The 21264-nt window shown below is 41.1% G+C and overlaps 1 protein-coding gene across 2 annotated transcripts in view; it reads left to right on the top strand.

The window, feature by feature from the left end:
- The window catches only part of CARS1 (cysteinyl-tRNA synthetase 1), a 34764-nt gene extending 16358 nt beyond the window's left edge, over positions 1-18406 (top strand). For both annotated transcript variants that reach the window (XM_035120845.3, XM_035120836.3), the window contains 15 exons: positions 694-782; positions 1448-1569; positions 2040-2152; positions 3796-3924; positions 6171-6300; positions 6512-6615; positions 7332-7429; positions 9440-9629; positions 10165-10233; positions 10891-10972; positions 13852-13932; positions 14575-14642; positions 15637-15696; positions 17010-17093; positions 17959-18406. In XM_035120845.3, the coding sequence (XP_034976736.2) occupies positions 694-782; positions 1448-1569; positions 2040-2152; positions 3796-3924; positions 6171-6300; positions 6512-6615; positions 7332-7429; positions 9440-9629; positions 10165-10233; positions 10891-10972; positions 13852-13932; positions 14575-14642; positions 15637-15696; positions 17010-17093; positions 17959-18093 (1554 nt within the window). In that variant the 3' untranslated portion in view covers positions 18094-18406. The remainder of the gene's footprint in view (positions 1-693; positions 783-1447; positions 1570-2039; positions 2153-3795; positions 3925-6170; positions 6301-6511; positions 6616-7331; positions 7430-9439; positions 9630-10164; positions 10234-10890; positions 10973-13851; positions 13933-14574; positions 14643-15636; positions 15697-17009; positions 17094-17958) is intronic.
- The last annotated feature ends 2858 nt before the right edge of the window (positions 18407-21264 follow it).

The raw sequence follows: 21264 nt of genomic DNA, 5'->3' as shown, positions 1-21264 counted from the left end.
AAAGGCTGGGCTTCTGTGTTCCGTTTCTGCCCATTAGTGTGTATGCTTGTTTATTTAATTTGCTAATAATAGTAATAGGACTTACTGTATTAGTTGCTTGTTACCTAAAAAAGGTTTCCAAGTAAGTTATATTTCAAAATATAAGCATAAGTACATTGTACCATAAAGGGAGCACACAAGGGCAGGAGAATGAGGGAAAGCCCCATTGTGTAAGCCAGTCATTCCCAAACTCGGCCCTCCAGATGTTTTGGGACTACAACTCCCATCATCCTTAGCTAACAGGACAAGTGGTCAGGGATGGTGGGAATTGTAGTCCCAAAACATCTGGAGAGCCAGGTTTGGGGATGCCTGGTGTAAGCAGACATTATTGCTCATGGCTTCCACTGATAGGACTCAGTTGAAACCTGCCCATGAGTTTAAGCAGGCCCCTGAACACCTATACTTTAATGTTCATTGGAAGCGCAACCCAAAGGGAAGGTGCCACTACAATTAAAGCTCTGGTCTTATTGGGCATAAGATAAATCTCAGGAGCATTCAGCAAATCTCTTCAACAAGTCCCTGTTAATTTTGCCACTTGCCTAGTTTTTTATATACAAATATAGAACTAATTGCAAAGGAAAGATGTTGAGAGAGTCTGGTACAAGAAGGGTTGTTAAACGGAGCATATATATTATTTTGTTTGCTTGCTTCTAGGTATTACCTCCAGATGTCTTAACACGTGTTAGTGAATATGTACCAGAAATTGTGGACTTTGTCCAAAGGATTGTAGATAATGGATATGGGTGCGTATAGATTTGTCTCACATTTTACGTGTAATGTAAATCAAAAGAAAATCATCACATGCAGCTCTATGTGTGCTTCACATGTAAGCAGCCCAAATTCTGTTCTAATTAAACCTTTGCCATCAGATCTGAAGGCACAACAAGGCCATATGATGGGTGGCCTAATGGAAAGCCATTTTATTTTTGGGCAGTCTCAAAGATGATGTTTCTACATGTTTTGTGTTACTAGAGCTTCCAAAATCATTAGTAGTCTCCCATCCAGCATACTTCGAGTAAATCCCATTGAACTTGCCCATCGTGGAAAGCAGCAGAAGAAATTCACCTTTAAATACAGTAGTTCCTATCCAACTGGTGAAATGTATCCACTAATGGATAAGGTGTCACACTTTCTTCTTCTTCTGGCCAATTTCACCCTCCTCTTTGCAGGTCCCACCTCCTCCTGAAAATCTGTTCTAGAAGGTTGGGGAGCACTTCAAAACAGTTTTTCAGGGATGATGAGGGCTTCATTGAGAGGCTTTAGCAAAAATTGCACCAACATCTCCTTGATCACCACATACTTCATGCTAGAGCAACAGTGAATGGAGGACACATTGCATTCCACCCAATAGTAGTAAAGTATCTGAAACTCTAGAACACTTGGTACAATTGTGCTTTTTGTCTTCTAGTTATGTGTCCAATGGCTCTGTCTATTTTGATACCATGAAATTTGATGCATCTGAGAAACACTCCTATGCCAAGTTGGTTCCTGAAGCTGTGGGTGATCAAAAAGCACTTCAAGAGGGTGAAGGTAATATTACTGTCAGTCAGGGGCTTTCCAGTGCATAAGGTAAAGGTAAAGGGACCCCTGACCATTAGGTCCAGTCGTGACCGACTCTGGGGTTGCGCGCTCATCTCGCATTATTGGCCGAGGGAGCCGGCGTATAGCTTCCAGGTCATGTGGCCAGCATGACAAAGCCGCTTCTGGCAAACCAGAGCAGCACATGGAAACGCCGTTTACCTTCCCGCTGTAGCGGTTCCTATTTATCTACTTGCATTTTGACATGCTTTCGAACTGCTAGGTTGGCAGGAGCTGGGACCAAGCAACGGGAGCTCACCCCGTCACAGGGATTCGAACTGCCGACCTTCTGATCAGCAAGCCCTAGGCTCAGTGGTTTAACCACAGCGCCACCTGGGTCCCTAACTTCCAGTGCATACACAGATGCAATTTTAAGATTCCTTTCTGAAGGTTACAAATGTTCTTCCTCTTGTTCTTCACAGGTGACCTGAGTATCTCAGTGGATCGTTTAAGTGAGAAGCATTCTCCAAATGACTTTGCTTTGTGGAAATCCTCCAAACCAGGCGAGCCTTCGTGGGATTCCCCTTGGGGAAAAGTAAGGACTGTGACTTGGATCAAACATTCCAGCTGCATGGTTGGAAAATGCTTGTGCTCACATGGAAGGAGGGAGTGGTTGTTTCCCCTCTTTGTCTTTAGTGCCCTATGTCCCCAGTTGTCTAGAACCAGTTTTTATGGGATAAGGTTTGGCTGTAGACCAGGAAGGGGGGATTATGCAGAAGGATCTTTGCATCGAATCCACTATTACTGTGCTCTCTATGCACAGTTTTATATGGAGACTAAAAGTAAGTATATTCCATAATATATTCCATAATATGTAGCCCACGCTGAAGACATCTCCTGCCGTTACTCTTTTAAATCATGGGGATACAGGTCGTATCTTAAGATGCAGGCTGACATCATAAAGGACAGATAACTTAAATGTCCTGCCAAAGCATTATGGCCTGGGGCCTCTTGATTCTTAATAATGTTCTGCATCTAATCAAGTCATTGGCACTGATAGGATTCTAAAATTTAAATAATAGTTGGCAGGGGTATCTATTATTCCCTTGTAGAAATTTCCACTGAAATGTGCTTTTCAACATATTGTATTATTTTTCTCCTCTAATCCAGTAATTTTTGTAGTCAAAACTCCCCCTCCCCACGATAACTACACTCTATCCTGCTTTGTTAGAGCCTGAACCCCTGGCTTATTGCCCTTGCCCCTTTTTCATAGCTGTGCTGTCCTTCTACTGAGTTATTTTTTGTTGAAATCTGGTGCCCAAAACCAAACATATTCCAGCTGATGTTTTACCCAGTGCTAAGTAATATATGTAAACGGAGTTTCCGTGCACTGCTCTGGTTCGCCAGAAGCAGCTTAGTCATGCTGGCCACAAGACCCGGAAGCTGTACGCCGGCTCCCTCGGCCTATAGAGCGAGATGAGCGCCGCAACCCCAGAGTCGTCCGCGACTGGACCTAATGGTCAAGGGTACCTTTACATTTACTTTTAAACACTATATCATGTGTTGTTGTTCATCTGAAGTTGAATTTACCTAAATTTAAGACCTGCTAAGGAACAGGTGATTGTTTATTATGTCTTCGTATGTAAAACCACAGAATTTAAAGAGGATGATTCCCCCTGCCCAATGACTGTGTATCTGATGGGATACCACAGTTGGGACTAATACATACACACTTGCATGCACACACTCTAAAAACTAAATCTCATGGTTTTATCAAGAGTCTCTACTTTCAATTAAATTTAGTCAGTTTAGGAACCTCTCCTGGGGGATAAAAATTGTGAAATGAAAACATAGGTGAGAATGTGATGTGTTGCCTACAAAGTAATACTGAAAAACTTCTTTTAAAACAATTTAATTTCCCTCAGTGGTGATTTTAAGATGATTTGTCTTGAATTTTGCCATGCACTGATATTCTATCAGTCGTTTTTAGAGTGTAGCTTTTGATTGACTATTTCTTGTGCACACTGACCTTGTAAAGCCGGATTATTGATTCAGTGCAAAGATTGCCTTAACTGAAGTGCTCCAACAGCAGAGCATGCAGAACTAAGTTCAAGCTGCAAGACAGAAGTTCTGCATTAAAATATCTACTATTAAATCCAGTTAATGAACAATAATGGGTTCAATAACTGGGGAGAACTTTCCTGAACATCATTAATAACCTACTTTATTTCAAAACAGGGCCGTCCAGGATGGCATATTGAATGTTCTGCAATGGCCGGGTCCATTCTAGGAGATTCTATGGACATACATGGAGGAGGCTTTGATCTTCGGTTCCCTCATCATGACAATGAGTTGGCACAATCTGAGGCAGGTGCTCCCATGTTCTAATTCTTACCATGCTCTGATACCTGAGTTGGATGTTTCCCAACTAATACTTCAGAGAGCACAGAAGTAATAATTAAATTAAGTAGGCTCTGTTGGCTGTCAAAGGAAAAAATATTATCAAATGTTCACATAAGCAGACTGAAAATAAAAACAGTGCTACTGTTGCTACACTTGGCTTTAAGTGATACTATACTTTAAAATTATCTCAAGTTCTACTTGTAAATATCAGACAATAGTGCTTTTTAAATTCATGCGTTCCTGCTGTTTTATTTTACAATTCAGACATCATGGAAAACCATAGTGAAGCTTCCTACACTATGGCTTGGTGTGATGTCTGAATGGGTTGGGTGTAGAGCCTAGGGGTCATGCATTTCCTCCTCCCCTCATGCACAAACTACTTCTTTCCCTAGCTTGTCAGGTCCACATCTTTTATACATTCTTCTCACACAGTGATTCCCTTCCTAGTCAGGCAAAGAATAGTTTGCCATTGCATCGAGACTGACAAACTATGGTTTGTGTTTGCTATTGAAACCAGACTTGGGAGTAGGTTTCTGGGCTAGAAGGCAAGTGCAAATCCTGGTAAATTGCAGGAATAGGCAGCATGGTGCCCTCCATATGTTTTGGACAACAACTTCCATCATTCCTTTTTGATTCAAAAAATAGAATTATAATTGACATTATGGTGTCTTAACTTTGGGAGGCAGTGGTAGTGAGTAGCAACTGCCACAAAAAGAGCCCCATTTGTAAGGCAACTATCACTAGGAAAAGAGACCCAGGGGCTGTGTCTTGGGGTCACAATGGCGGAAACATTATACAGGATCTGAAGGTGTTGCTCTGTCAAAGGGTTTGGATTCTAGAGGCTCCCTCCTTCAGTAGTGGCAGAATGGCACCTTCCCCTGACTACCTACTTAGTTAAATAAAAAACATTCCTTCAGTAGCACCTTAAAGACCAACTAAGTTTATATTTTGGTATGAGCTTTCGTGTGCATGCACACTTCTTCAGATACACTAGAAACAGAAGTGTCAGAGTGTATCTGAAGTTTCTAGTGTATCTGAAGAAGTGTGCATGCACACGAAAGCTCATACCAAAATATAAACTTAGTTGGTCTTTAAGGTGCTACTGAAGGAATGTTTTTTATTTTGCTTCGACTCAGACCAACACGGCTACCTACCTGTACTTAGTTAAATTAGCTTTCTCTTTATGAGGTTTATCCTATTGTCTGAAGTGGTTATCGCTTCCAAACTGCACCTCCTTTCTTTATCTACATAGATTTGCTGCCACCTTCTCTGATGAGAATGGGAAGGTCCTTTGTTGTGGTGTTGGAGGCAGGGAAAGGAGTGCTTTGTGTGTATTTAGGAACTTCCTTAACTTCATGTGATCTTCAGATTGAGGCAGTGGTGTTGAAACTAGTTTCCTCACTCCAGCGGTGTAATCTTGTGGCTCGGCTGAAGTTGCAGTTGCTTGGCATAGGTTGCCTTCTTTAACCCCCCAAGGTTAAGAAAAGTGTTGCTGCAGTTTGAAGCAGTGATGACTAGATTCAGGAATGCTCGCTTGCTCTGAGGTGAGCTGGAGCACCATGAGAAATGAAGCCTATCTGTTTGATGCGTCCATCAGAGGAGGGAGGTTCAGTGACGCATTGGTCCCTTCTCCACTCTCCAGCACAGTTCTGACCCTGGGAAAAGGGAGCAATGAGAGGCCTACTAACTGGGCTATTTTGGAGTCACAGGGAAGGTCCCGGCCTATTTCTCTGAGAGCTGCTTAAGGAAAATAATAATTATAAATATGGAAGCACAACTACTGCAAAACACATACATATAGTGTCTATCAATCTCATAAAGTCAAGGGGAAATTCCACTCTGTAGCCTCTTAAATACTTCCCAGCCTCTTCTGCTGTTTGAGAAAGAATATTTTATAGATTTTTGACTGCCAAGTGAAATGTACCTCCACTTTGCCTTCAGTTTTTATCCACAGCAAAAAAAAGGGGGGGCAAGGTATCCAGAATTTGGAAAATACTGATGTTAGGAGTCCATAATTCAATCAATAATATGTGTAATGGTAGATAATTCATCCTACAGTGGTATCATGTTTCAAACTGAAGAGAAAAGTGTTTTGGGGGAGTGGGGCTGGGTAAATGGGAGATTGGAGCATTGTTTTTCTCTCTCCCTCCCTGTACAGCTGTAATCTACTAGATATCTGTATTATATGATCTTCCCCCATATGTTTTTAGGCATACTTTGAAAATGATCACTGGGTTCGCTATTTCCTCCACACCGGGCACCTGACAATTGCTGGTTGTAAAATGTCCAAATCTTTGAAAAACTTTATTACAATAAAAGATGCACTTAAAAAGCACACAGGTAAGATATAAATATATATATATATATTTAAGGAGGGAACACTTTCCATTATTTTATTTTTTTAAATCATTTTTGAAACAGCTAATGATTAATCTGACTGATTTTTTTTCATGTATGAAAATTTCTTTTCTATTGTCTTTGGCACCATGGTTTCTGCCGTAGTCCCATATCATCCTACATTTTTCCATTTTCTTTTTAAAACTCTCAACAGCTCGGCAATTACGGCTGGCTTTTCTAATGCATTCCTGGAAGGATACACTAGACTATTCCAACAACACCATGGAGTCCGCTATTCAGTATGAGAAATTCATGAATGTAAGTTCACTTCCCCTCTTCACGTTTTTCCGCTGTACAATTTTTGGGTTGTAATAATGTGATGTACCAGGTGTTTTCTTCTGCTGTCTATATATGTGTATGTGCTCAGGTTTAGCAGGTTGGCCTGTTGTTTTATTAATCTCTTACCAGATCTGCACCCCACAATTCTAGGCTTTGCAAACCATTTTTAAAAGCTCCTGTATCCATTCACCAATTCTCTCATCCCCAAATCTGCTCAAAACAACTTGGTCAGCCTGTTCTGTGTGGTTGATATATCCTATATTCGCATATATATTGTCTTAAAACAATAGTAACCAACAGGAAACTTTGTAGTAGTAGGAAGTTAAAAAAAAGATCTCTCTTGGAAAGGTATGCTTCAGACTGTAATGGAAAGTGGGGGGGGGGGGAGAAGCAGGATATAGGTCATCATTATCCTGTTTTTGCATGAGACTTGATGAAGGGTCTTGAATTTCGTTAATCGCAAACACCGTTAGCTTTTTTTGTTAATGTGTCATATCATATTATGCTAAGTCACAGCATAGACAAAAATCAGCTTGACAGCAGGTAATAGAAAAGTTGCTTTTCTTGGCAGATGCAGGGTATATCTTGTTCTTGGCTGAAAGTGAGTCTGATATGAGTATTGAAATAGCTAACTGGACAGTATACTTTGCAACAGGAAGACTTCAGATTGTGGGCTCTTTCCCTCCCCCTTTTAGGAGTTCTTTTTAAATGTGAAGGACATCCTTCGGGCCCCCGCTGATGTGACAGGCCAGTTTGAAAAATGGGAAAACCAGGAAATAGAGCTGAATAAAAGGTGAGTGAGAAACCTGTTTTCCCCCTCCTGTCTTCATGAATAGGCATTTGTATATTCATGGTAATGGATCCCATTTTTCAAACTGGCATTTCCTTTTGGTGCAAGCAAGGTCCTGATAATGTTGCATTTCTCCAACACTTTCTCCTGGGCCTCAGTTATTTGTTAATTCACATAGCAATCAGACTGCTTGTGGTGGAGATCCTAGATCCTTTCACGTGCTTTCTCACTATTTTTTTTTTTAGTTCTTCACATAGATTTGTTTTCTTCCTTATTTTTACTATACACACTCACGCTGCATCCCAAAAGCTAAATTCTGAAACCGGCCTAAATTAGGAACATGAAACAACTCTGTATCAATGTATTTTGCATACATTATTCTGTCATGCATGAGAAAATAGAGCTCTGGGGGCTATTAAAGGCAGATCCCTGACACTGGGAATTTCCTCTACCCTTTCTTGGCTTCTGCAATTTATTATGCACTGACCACACATTTCTTATTTTTGTTTTCATAACCTCAGGGATTAGAAATGGTTGTTTTAAAATACCTGAAAACCAAACTTCTCAGAATGTACTCAGTCTCATTAGACTTGACTTATTGGCTTGTGGATTGCAGCTAGATACCTACATTTTCTATTCAAACCCTGATGCTTTTAATGGCTGTATTAGGATGTCAAGGTAAACTATGGTTAATTGTGAAAACAACCCACAGGGAACCTCAGACTTGCATACACTCCCCTTTTCTTTTGCATCTGGTTTTGATTAACCGCAGCTTAGCCCTGCATCCAAACCTTAAACTGTGGTTTAACTAATTATCATTGATTGGAACAATCCAACTTTCATAACTCATGATGTAAAGTTGGTTTGTTTGAAGCAAGCCATAGTTGACCACAGTTTGTCTGGTTTTGACAACATGACACACTGCAGTTAATCAGAAACAGAAGCAAAAGCTTCTGAACTTCAGATTGCCACACCAGAGGGAGGAGGTACACAAGCCCCAGGCTTGTACCTGTCATGATTTCTGAATGCCACTAATAAATCTTACAGTACTTATTGTAATTCATCAGAGGAGTCAGAAGACTGCTACATTCGCAGATTTGATTGACAGGATGGTTGAAATAAAATGTTGTCTCTGTAATGTCAATTTAATGTTTTCTGTTTTTTCGCACCATTATATCATATTCTCTTTATGGATTTGCTTTTCTTGTGTTTTTCTTCTCTGATAACTTTCTCTCTCTCTCTTTTGTAATTTTCCATGCTTCAGCCCATAACACTCTTCATATTTCTTATCCTTCATTTACCTGGCAAGTTGTTTGATTCCTTTCTCTCCTTCCAAAGCTGGTTTCAAGATCTGTGTCTTTTTTCAGTATGTACTCTGAAATGCAAGAGAGGTGTATGTGGGAGTCTAGTGAGATACTGACTTCTTCTTGTATTTCTTGTTCTAACTGCTGCTAAGAGAGTCTTTCATGTAAATATGCCATTTTCTGACTTTTGCTGCTTGAACCTGAGTTTAGATATAGCGCTGGCTTGTTTTCATCACGGTAAACCATCGTTTATCATGACATCTGAAAGTTGGCACCAGGTGTGTGGTAGGGCATTTCTCTCCTACTATCTGCCCATTCAGGTTTTACCCTAGCAAGCAGAGTACAGTGGTACCTTGGTTTACAACTATAATCCATTCCAGAGGTTCGTTTGTAAACCAAAACAAGTTGTAACCCAAGGCGCGCTTTCGCCAATGGGGCCTCCAAAAAAAATTTTGTTCGTAATCCCCCCCCCCAAAAAAAGGGTTGTAATCCAAAACGTTTGCAAACCGGGACACACACTTCCAGGTTTGCCGTGTTTGTAATCCAAAACGTATGCAAACCAGACAGTTTGCAAACCAAGGTACCACTGTACTGAAATGCTTTTGGCTTCCTTTTATCCATGGAATACTGGAATCTTTGGCTGAATACCATTAAGGATGACACAAATGATATGTTGGTCCTTCTTCGTTTCCCTTCCCTCTTTGGCTAGTTTTTATGACAAGAAGCTTGCAGTCCATGAGGCCTTGTGCGACAACATTGATACACGCACAGTCTTGGAAGAAGTGCGATCGCTAGTCAGCCAGTGTAATTCCTACATTGCTGCAAAGAAGACTACGAGGCAAATGCCAAATAGAATGCTGCTGGAAAATATAAGTCTTTATCTTACACAAATGTTCAAGGTATGGGATTTTCACTAAACCTTTGAAACTGCTGCATGTATGTTGTAACCGTGTGTGAATGTGTCAGCCTTTTCACTCTTTAGATAAGACTCCAGTCATTCCTGACAATGAGCCAAGCTGGAGGTGTTTGTGATTGCATTCCAGCAACTTCTGGAGGGACCCGCTATCAAAAGGAAAGAATTGTGACAAAAATGTAGCACTTTTGAAAGAAGAATTAGCTATCAGTATAAAACGGAGGTAGTACTTGAATTGTTTTTGAAGTTTTGCTGTTTCCTGGAGATAGATAGTCATCAAGCACTGCTATGCAAAGATCGTAGAAATATTGCAGTCCCCTGTACTTCCAGGAGGCCATGCTATCAGCAACTCTTGGAAATAATGTCTTAATTGCAGCTCCAACCCAGTGCAGACAATGTCCAGGAAACTCGTTTGCCCAGCAAAGTTTTGTTCACAGCCTTTGGGGCTGGATTATCTGTCAGTGTTAAAATATCTGCTGCTGCGTGTTTTTTTCAGTTTGTTTTGTGTTTCACTCGCATAGGTATTCGGTGCTATAGAAAGCGATGAGGCTATTGGATTCCCAGTTGGAGGAAGTGCCCAAAACTTAAATGTAAGTTGTAGGGAAATTTTACTGTGGCAATCTCAACTCTGCTCATGGCTTTCAGAAAGACTGGATTGCATGCTGAAGCAAAGCCACTTTTTCTGCTCGTACAAATATAAAATTCTGCAGTAAAACTGAATCACAGAATTACTCCAATTGCATTTACGGTAGGTAATAGAGAAGAATTATAATTGTATGGGAGAGCATAGCAAGGAAGGGCCAGAGCTCAGTTGTGGAGCAAAAGCTTTGCTTGCAAAGGTCATATATAGATAGGTCTGGGAGGGACTATTGCCAGAAACCCTAGACAGCCGCTGCCGGTCAGAGTAGTCAATACTGAGCTGGGATTGGCCAGTGATCTGATGTGGTAGAAGGTAGCATCTTATAGGTGGCATTAAACTAATGAGCCCTGCCTCTTCTCCTTTCTCTCTCCCACCCCACCCAAATTGATTATTGGGGATGGTCAGGAGAACTCCCAGAACAGCACACAGGGGGGGGGGGCAGATAGCTCTATCAGGCAAGCAGAAATGGTTGTGCTGATGGAGCAATCTGCTTAGCGCTGCACTGAATTCCTCCCGATGTTCCTATGCTTCCTAGCAGTATTTTCAGGGGAAACCAGAAAGAAATGGGTTGAATCTCAGCTAATGGACAAAATATTTCATTCTGCAGCTTGAATCTACAGTGATGCCATACCTACAGGTTTTGTCCGAGTTCAGAGAAGGTGTGCGGCAAATTGCCCGAGAAAAGAAAGGTGACGTTAACTCTGTGCTTTTTTTTTTACAAGTAGAAATCTCCACAAAGGTGCAGTTGTCTGACAAAATGTCATTCTTGATTTGTACCGTAGCGCTTTCTTTTCTTCCTCACACTTGTTCATCTGCTTGCTCATTATGGGTGTACTCTTCAAAACTCTTACAGCCAAAAGCAAGGGAGGTGTCTGCTAGCACTGCCTGCATTTGCCTTGCCTTTTATTTGCGTATGAGTCTGGGCCAGCTCTGCCATTAACCAGATTGAGGCAGTTGATTATGCAAGTCATGAAAGGGCAGCAAATCATTTATTTATTATTACTGTATTTTTACTGCTGGGATGGAGCAGGTGCTTATTGGATTTTCTGCTTTACAGTAGGTGCAAAAAAGAAAAAGCGGGGGGGGAGGGGAAGAGACAGCTTTACTCTGTACCTTGACTTTGGGTCAGGGTGGATCTGGTGTGCCGTTTACTGCTTTCACCTCAGATAGCAAAGTTTATTGGACCAGCCCTGGTGTGAATGTCTATGTATGCAAATGTGTTTACATATATGTGTTTGCCCTGTTCTTACCAGATGAAAGTAAATGATGGCCCTTATTTGTATTGTGAGCTTTCAGAATACCACTTTACAGTATTCCATAGGAGATACCAATTAAAACTTGTGGGTTTTGACGGAAAAATCCCCATAATGTATGTGCTTTGCTTTTGAAAAATACATAGAATATCTCCTAACTGCATAGTAGTAATATGTCTCTGGAGGTGTATTTATGAAGCTGGAAAAGAAAACCTGTGTATTCCGTGGTTATATTTGATAGTGCCTTAGGAGCTAGTGCTTAAACTTGGCGTATGTGAGCCCATCACTTCCTGCAGCAATGCATGGATAAGACTGAGGGGCAGGTGAACCTCACCAAAAGGCAAAGGGCCCTAAACAGCGTGCATTACAACTTCCTATAAAACACTGAGCTGAGGCAATGCGCCTTCTTATCCTCTTATTTTCAGACATTGCAGAGCCTCATCATTTATATGTGGAAAGCTTTCTTTCTTGAGAGAGAGAGAGAATTAGAGTTTCAGCAAAGTACTCAAACGTTGTTCATGAAGCAGAGGATCTTAATTGTGGGATATTAAAATGCCAAGCAAATAAAATTTCCTTTATCCCTAGTACAAGGAGAGTAGACACCAGAAACCCTGAGAGCAACACTGGCCATTCTTAACAGGGAGCTGATTTGCTTTTTTGATGTTCTAGTGATAACACGCAATGAATGAAAGAAAACTACCCCCCTCAAATAATTTGATAGCTGTACATTGAAAAGAATTTTCCCTCAAATGAAACCTAGCCAAGGAATGTCAGTCGGCTTTTCTTTTCAGCTCCTTCCTTTGAGACAAGGAACTTCAAATCATGAGTTCAGTCGCCAAATAATTGTGTTGGCTCGCTGGAGCAAAAGTGGTGACCTCCATACTGGTGCACCTATAGAAACCTAATAATCTTCATAGTTGTGCTGGTTATAAGTAATCAAATGCATTTATGGACATGCAGGAATGGTGTGCATGCAGATGGGGTGGTACTTGTTTTGATATATCACTCTCCTCTGCATTGCACCACCACCAGCATTTGAGGGTGAAGAAACCCTTGTGTTTCAGAAGTATGTGGCTGTGCAATTGGAGGAAGGAGACTGCTGTACTGAAGCAGATTGAAGTTGAGCATGCCTTTCATCAGGATTTGGCACATGCTCTTCTATGGATTATCACTCAAACCTTCTGTCTTTGATGTCTCTGTGAAAACACACTGTTGGCACACATTAGTCCTGAAGTAATTCCTGATGCCAGAATATTAATTCTTCAGAAAATATAATACCTTGGATAATATTCTCACCCTCTGCATAATGGGTTTTTTTTTATACACACATCTCTCATTCTCCTCTGCCAAGAAGGAATTTTCTCCTCTTTGCCACTAAAGTTTAATTATTCATAGTTTTAGGCTGGTGAATATTTATAACTCAGGGAGGCATCAATGCAGAGCAACTGCAGATAATACCTTCCTTCCAGAGAACATTCAGCTTTTTTTCTTCACCTGTTCGTGACAAAGAGGATTCTATTATTTTTCTTGAACTCTCTAGTTTTTATTGAACTACTGGGGATGAATATATTATTTTGATATTTATTAAATTTGTTGGTCGCTTTATCTGTCCAGGGCAACCCAAATGACTTAAAACCAGGCAGACAGAAAAAAACCTCACACAGATACATTAAAGCAGAGGGAAAATAATAATCAATTAAAAACATCCCACCCACTTCTAAAAGGCCTATTATTATCAAGTTACGCAGGCTTGGAGGCGGGCAAGCAGGCTTTAAATCACTATAAGAGGCTAATAGTTCTAACAACCTGTTATGTGGAATGGGGAAGAACTGGTCCAGAAGAAATGCCCCAGTTCATCTCAACCTTTTTTCATGAGTTGATAGCTTAAGCTGCAGTACTTATAACATAATCCTATGTCACTCCAGGAGACTTTTGACTTCTACTTTCCAAGATGGAGGTTCAGTGAAAAGGAAGGGAGGGGAAGAAAGCAGAGACAAGGACTAAAGAGTTGAGGGTGGGGAGAAAATCATATGTATTTCTGCTAGCAATTAAATCCCACTGTGTTCCAAGGACCTGCTCCCTAGCACATGTGTTTAGGACTGAAGAAGGAGAATAGCAACTGTGGAATTCTCCCCCACCCCATAGCATAGTGGAATTGGAGGTGTCATTCATCCAAAAGGGGGACAGCAACCCCATTGCTCCATGACATAATAAAAGGTGGTGTTCTCTTCTCATAAAACATCCACTTGTCTGAAAGATAAGAACTTTCGCAGACGTTGATATTAACGCTTTCATTTTATTCTTCGTAATTGTAGTGTTTGAAGTTCTGCAGCTATGCGATTCTCTTCGAGATGATGTCCTTCCCGAGCACGGAGTTCGGTTTGAAGATCATGAAGGTAATTAAGTTGGAAATCAAACTGGACTCCAGTCTTGCTTTTGACAAGTTAGTACATCCTGGTGTCTGTTTCCAACTAATAGTAATGAGGCGCAGAAACGAAATGAATGAGGTTCGCCAAGCATCCTGGACTCTTAAAAGATGCAATGCTAAACACATTTACTGTACGTAGAAGTGGCATTTCAGTAGGATTTTCTTCCAAGTAAATATGGTGATGGTTCGGATGTGAAATAGACACAGCAGCAAATAATACTAGCAAGAAATCCTAGGTTTCTCAAACTTTTGCCCTTCTTTTTCCAAGAGTTGTCCATCAGTTAAGGTTAAGTGAGTTCTGCCTTTTGTGTTCAACTGTGTGATGTATATTTTAAATAGCTGCAAAGGAGTTCAGCAGCATCTAGAGCAGGCACCCCCAAACTGCGGCCCTCCAGATGTTTTGGCCTACAACTCCCATGATCCCTAGCTAACAGGACCAGTGGTCAGGGATGATGGGAATTGTAGTCCAAAACATCTGGAGGGCCAAAGTTTGGGGATGCCTGATCTAGAGGGCCACATGTTTCCATCCCTGGTGTGTATCATTGGGATAAATACTTAAAAGTGTAGTAGTATATATGAGCATTTATTCCTTGTAATGCTTTTTTTGTAGGACTCCCAACTGTGGTCAAGCTAGTGGACAGAGACACCTTACTAAAAGAAAGAGAAGAGAAGAAAAAGGTTATACAGCATTTGAACTAGTTTCTGTTTAGATGTGCCTAATTTTTTGTCTAACATCATTTGGGTTGGTCAGAGGAATATAGCCTGCATCAGTCTCCTTCCACAAGCACAGCTTCTGCTGGGGATCTTGGACTTTCTAGACCCCACCAACCATGCAAATACCTCTTGTAGCAGTTGAAGGGGCGAGACAGCACCGCTCACCTGGCTTCCTAATAAGGATACAGCTGGTTAGGGGGAGGGGCAAGATGGCGGGTGGGTGGTGTGAGTGCAGTGATTGTAGAGCTAGATTGGCTCCACTGCCCTACTGGCACTTTGCCAGTCGCCTCGCCCCTCTGACCCCCCTGTAATCTGTGGCAATCCTGGCATTTGTAAACCGGGTAAACTCCTGTAATTAACACACAATCATCTGAGCAAAGGACTTTAACCGTGGCCAGTGTTCTAATCTCCTTCCTTTCATTTTAAAAAGCTCTGCATTTCCCCCCGCATTTGCTTGTCAGAGTTTCCGAATAAGAGAACACTAGTATTCTCTTGGTATGTTCACTCATTGTAGCTGACAAGTGTCATCTTCAGAGAGAAAAATGAACAAAAATTCTGTCATTTATAAGCAAGTAAAATAAAAGTTACTTCCCATTTATAGATGTAGCCTTCAGTGGTGGAACTCCTATAAAAATAATGACACCATTCTCCCCACCCACCCAACAAGGGCCTTCCGACATAAATCTTGAGATTACTACATTAGCACACATACTGTTCTTATTGCATTATGGTGAACCTTGGGACGTGCATATGTACGAGGAACATGCAGAGCTGGTAGTTTTAATTCCCTCAAAAGTCAAAGACTGGTTGTTCTGGATAGAACTTTGTAGAGCTAACAGCTTGATTAGGATCCTATTGTATAAAACATAGCTGTGGATGATTTGCTAATAAAATGCTCAGTAATTTACTTCTGTATTTTTTTAATCCTAATGTTGCTTTTCAAATTCTTTTTCCATAGATTGAAGAAGAGAAAAAAAGGAAGAAAGAAGAGGCAGCTATAAAGAAACAGGAACAGGAGGTAAAGTAACCAAATACTTTTTAAATATAAATTTTAAAGGCTGGTTTTAATGGCACTGATGTCAGGCGAGAAAGGGCATGTTTCAGGCTTTATCTTCCGTTCCTGTCACCTACTCGTCTGTTATGTGAGCTGCAAAGCAGAGCCGAATTGGTAGAGAGACCTTAATCCACACAGCCCCTCAACACATTTGCACTCCTGAACCACCTTTTGCCCCAGCAGCCGTTCCCAAACCATTGAGTACTTTGGTAGACCTACAGCATGAATGTCACTCGAGGACTTCCAGCTGAACTCAACTGCTCCAGCATCCAACAGTTTATAATTAGCAGAGGCTGCCAAAGACACCCTCTTTCCAGAACCAACAGTATAACATTAGCAGAGAATGAGATGCAGAGAGACCTGTCCAGCCAACTCTCTATTTATAGTCATTTGTTCCAAACATTTTATGTTGGAATTATTCAGGAGAGAACATTGGGTTTTGCTGCCAAACACAAGGAAATGACTTCTCAGTTGTGTGGGGTGGCTTTATCTACAGGCAAAACTGAATCCGCTTCAGTCCCAGCCTGGTAGCCCAAACATGCTGTATATTCTCTGCTACCACCACCCCTACCATGTGTACAGAGCCTATTTTTGCTCCTGGCGTATGCTTTGATCATCTGCAAATTGTTCAAGTTTTGCTGGGCCTCTGTCTTCTATAGAAGCAACATATTGCTGGGTTGCATTTAGAATGGCTCTTCTGTGACCTTCTATAGCGTTATGGCGGGTCCCTCCAACTCAGCTTTTCAAGGGGCATAGGAGGAGGGATCACTAGAATTGCTCCTCCCTACTCCATTCCACCAATGGGAGTGTCTTGTAAGCACAGCTCCTGCTTGGATCTGGATCCAATTCAATATATTTAAAAGCTCTATCATCAACACTACAAGTGCACAGAGCAGCATCTCTTTAAAAGGGGAATGTCTTACCAATAGAAAGCTAAAATAGCAAGTGTCTCTTAAAACTTTACTGGACATTTGTTTTGCAAGTTGTTCTCGCATCTTGTGATATATGGTATGAGAAAATGGGGAAATTAAATAAAAACACAGGTTTCAGCAGATTTTGAAGATACTTTTGTATTCAGGACGCAAACCAGTTTTAAATCCAAAGACTTATATGCTTTTCTGACACCCTTTTGCGGGGGCGGGATGTGTCTTTGGAAGGATGAGCATCAGCGTATTAGCTTAAATTTGTTTTCAGGAATTGTTTTGATGTAGGCAGGTTAATACTGGCTCTGATATTCATGTATTCCAGAGTTGTAACACTTTTTAAATATATTGCAGGCAGTAAAATTGGCAAAAATGAAAATCCCACCAGGAGAAATGTTTAAATCGGAGCACGACAAGTATTCCAAATTTGATGAAAATGTAAGCATTACTGGGATTTTTCTTCCTTGAATGTTGTATTTAGGGATCCTGATGAAAGCTGCTAGTTCAATCCTGGACAAGATAGATAGATAGATAGATAGATAGATAGATAGATAGATAGATAGATAGATAGATAGATAGATAAGCATTATTTTATTAACATTTGTGTATCTAATTGCAATCCTTAGAACACTCTGTAAGGCAAGGCTGTATTATTATCCCCTATATTGTATATTGGGGAGGAGGAGAAGGGAGACAGTGGCTGAGAGTTCGTGGCTAGAGCTCAACCCCCGCACTACACCAGCTGTACAACCTATGCATGTTTATGCAGAAGTAAACTACTGAGTTCAATGGAGCTTGCTACCAAATAACTCTGCATCGTATTAAAGCATGTGAGCCTTTTGTTATAGCCACAAATTCTAGATCCTTTTCATATTTGTAACTTTGGCCCACATTTTTCACCCCTCTGCAATGAGGATGCATGTCTACGGTTTTCTGTGCATGCAAAGGAAAATAGTGATAAGACAGGTGAGTCCTAACAACTCCACCTCCTGCACCTAGAGGAGACAGACATGTTGACATCCAGAAGGACTACTACCAGATACTTAATGAGGAGATTCAGCCTTAAACACTTCTAAATCATTTCCTAACTTGATGCATTACTGCTTTTTGAAATAATCTTTTGGAGTTACATATGTGGTTTATTTGGCTTGAATAAATAAGCAAAGAACCCAGCTTTTTATTTTTCTTGTTGATAATGCCTAATTACTGGTAAAAAGGGATAATGCTATTGCATTACCACAACACAAAGAAACAAAGACATTGAGATAATGTGGTCCTAAGATGATGAATTAATGTTTTCCAGGGGCTTCCAACCCATGACACAGAAGGCAAAGAACTCAGCAAAGGTCAGACGAAGAAACTAAAGAAACTCTATGAAGCACAAGAAAAACTGTACGAAGAATATCTTCAAATGGTTCAGAATGGAGTTGAAAACTGAGAACAAAACTTGGACAATCTGCTTCTTAAATAAAATATACAGCTGGATAAACTTTGTGATGGGAAATGAGTTTTCACTGGGCTTTAACTTTCCACATTGTGCTGAACAAAAAGTAAATGGGCTAACGCTGCAATCCTATACACACATGGGATTAAGTCCCATTGAACACAATGAGACTTACTTCTGAGTAAACATGCATAGGATTGCATGGTTATATCACCCTGTTTAAAACATTAATAAAAGTTTTGTTAGTTAAATAAGGTTCTGTAATATTTTTATGTGATACAAGTCAATAAACAATTTGCTAACTGTCCCTAAGAAGATTTTTTTGGGGGAAATAGAGGCGCATAGGGGGAGGGGGATCAGAGACAGTGTCCTTTCCATCTCTACGATCTGTAGCAGCATCAACTCTGGATTCAACCCCTTAACTTTAACTGGACTTGTATCTTTTGTGAGAAGCCATTCAAGCCAAACTCACAATGTCTCAATTCGTCTGTTAAAACTATGGGGAGAATTCTGTTTGTAATATGGATAGTACATGCGCTTAGCTTTGCTCAATAGAAGCAGTTTTTACATGTACTTAACTTGGGTAACCGAGTGCTGCCTCTGACATTTACTTTCTGAACTGTAAGCCTAAGAACACACCTGTTTCAATTCACTTCCTCTACAGGGACTCCACAAATGCCCCTTAGTTTTGTTGCTCCTTTTGGGGAGCTTAAAAGAACTAGCATCATTCCTGGGGAATGATAACTTTGAGGAAGTGGAAAAGGGCTCCAGTGTTTTTCTCCAGCAGGGGCATTCTGCTGGACTGAGCTTCCTAAGCATTGTGTAAATGGCGTATCAGTTAGTGTTGACAGTGACTATTGGTCACTGCCTCTACCCTTAAAAACATCTTGATGAGTGGGATCCCCTAAGGCAGTGCTGTAGCTAAGGTGATGCGCTCCAAATGTTGCTGGACTATAGCTCCTATTATCCCTAAACCATTGACCATGATTGTGAGGGCAAGTGGGAGTTCAACAACATTCAGAGACCACCACTAAGGCTGCCTGTATTCTAAGGAGAAGCCCTGAAATTAAAGTGCCTGGACATTTAAAACAGACTTAATAAATGTTACCTTTTGCCTGTTGGTTTTAAAACAAAATTGGCAAGAAAATATGCAATGACAGATGAATGGCATCCTGGAAGTAGAGAGTACTGCAACATCCCTATCATCTTTGCACAGCAGTGCTTGATGATTCTTGGCCAGAAACAAAAAGCACTGCCTTGGCTCCCTAGTTAACATGAGGACACTGGCAGTTATCTTAAGCTGTGAACGAGACATTTTTTTATACTTGTCCACCCCTAGGTATTTCCAGCTTTTTTAACAGAGTACAAGGCTGTACAAGAGTTGCATACTCATGGTCGGTTTATACAATCAGCAGTGGTAAAACCTTGATGGTATCATTTAAGGCAGGTATGTCCAACCGGTCAATTGCGGGGCATCCCTGGTCAACCGTGTGATCCTGATTGGTCAACTCAATGGGTAGATCACTGCCAGTTTTTATATAGTGGGAGTAGATCGCAGTCTCTTGGGAGTTGGACATGCCTGATTTAAGGGTATGATGCTTGAATACTCCTTCCAGTATGAACTGGATCATGTCATGAGAGGTTCTACAAGCTTTCTCTCTCACGCACTGTACTACTAAATCCTGGCCACTGTTTAACTTGGCCGAAACCCAAGGAGCTATATAGATGGCATGAGATCATCAAGCAACCTTCAACTAAATGGCTTCTATAGTCTGATATGCATCAAGCTGAGTTCATCATTTATGTGCCGGTGTGCAGGCTTTGACTTGCTTGGCACTTGTAGGATCAGGAACTGCTAGCATAAATTGCTTGTTGTGTCAAGTGATTGGTTGTAACTGTGGCTGCTCTTGATAACAACTGGCACAGAGTGTCACTCTGGGGATTGCAATGCCTAAAGTCCTACACTGCACATCTCAGGGCACTGGTTTTCAAACTATTTTCAGAAACCTCATGGATTCCTTAATGAGAAAGATCCATTATGATATACAGAGAGTTTGCTCCCTGCAATTGGTCTTGCCCTGCAATGTGCAACCACAAGGATGTGTATTGCAGTAGGGTGTATGCTCAGTTCACACAGAGCAGTGCTGAAACTTGGTCAGTGCCCCATGTCAGTGTCTAGACCAGGCATCCCCAAACTGCGGCCCTCCAGATGTTTTGGCCTACAACTCCCATGATCCCTAGCTAACAGGACCAGTGGTCGGGGAAGATGGGAATTGTAGTCCAAAACATCTGGAGGGCCGAAGTTTGGGGATGCCTGGTCTAGAACATGCCCACAAATTCTCTAAAAAAACAGGGATGTTGTGGCAGGTGCTTTGAATTATCCAAAGATAAAACACTGGAAATTGTTTCTGACTGAAGAAAGGTTAAAAAAAAAAAAACCGCCACTCATCCTGTCATACACGCCCCATTAAGATCTCAACTAGAGAGGCTCCATTCTGTGTACCATTTGCTCATGAAATAAAATCTCTGTATAAACAGAGCCGCCTCATAGGCAAGCATATTTTGACTTCATTTGTACTGCCTAACAGTGTGATTCCTGTTTAAATACTTCAGTGGAATTCTTTGTTCTTATCAGATACTTGATAGCACACCATTCTGCGATATTGTTTCTCCTCATGACAGCTGCTTGAGACCTCTTTGAAGAAAAGTGTATTACAAAACCTATAAATAAATCAATGGATCTGTTACATTCCAATGCTCCACATATCTGTGAATTTTGTCTACCATCTCCTCCTGAATGGCTTTGATAGCATAGGCAAGCGGGTTCCTGTCAAAACAGAATGCAACAGACATGTTTGAAGAATGTGAATCTTTTTGTGCAGGGCCCCCAAAGGAGAGATGTCTCATCAAGTGAGTCAGCTAGCACCCCGATATCTACTCCCATCCTGCCTAAGGAAGCTAGAGCTCTCCCTAAGATTGTCTGTGAAGGGAGAAGTGGGCACACAAACTGATGATGAGGTAAAATATCTTTTGTAGTCAAGGCTAACTGATAAAGAAGAGGGAGATGTACAGCCCATTTTCTAGGATCCAGCAACCAATGACACCATCTTGTTCACTTCCTTGGAAGCAAGGGTGTTTCTAATTAGTTATATCCCAGCCTTTCTT

The sequence above is a fragment of the Zootoca vivipara genome, chromosome 1, assembly GCF_965207765.1.
Source record: "Zootoca vivipara chromosome 1, rZooViv2.hap1.1, whole genome shotgun sequence".
NCBI lineage: Eukaryota > Metazoa > Chordata > Lepidosauria > Squamata > Lacertidae > Zootoca > Zootoca vivipara.
Note: the sequence above shows the minus strand (reverse complement) of the source record. Positions and strands in the feature narration are given on the sequence as shown.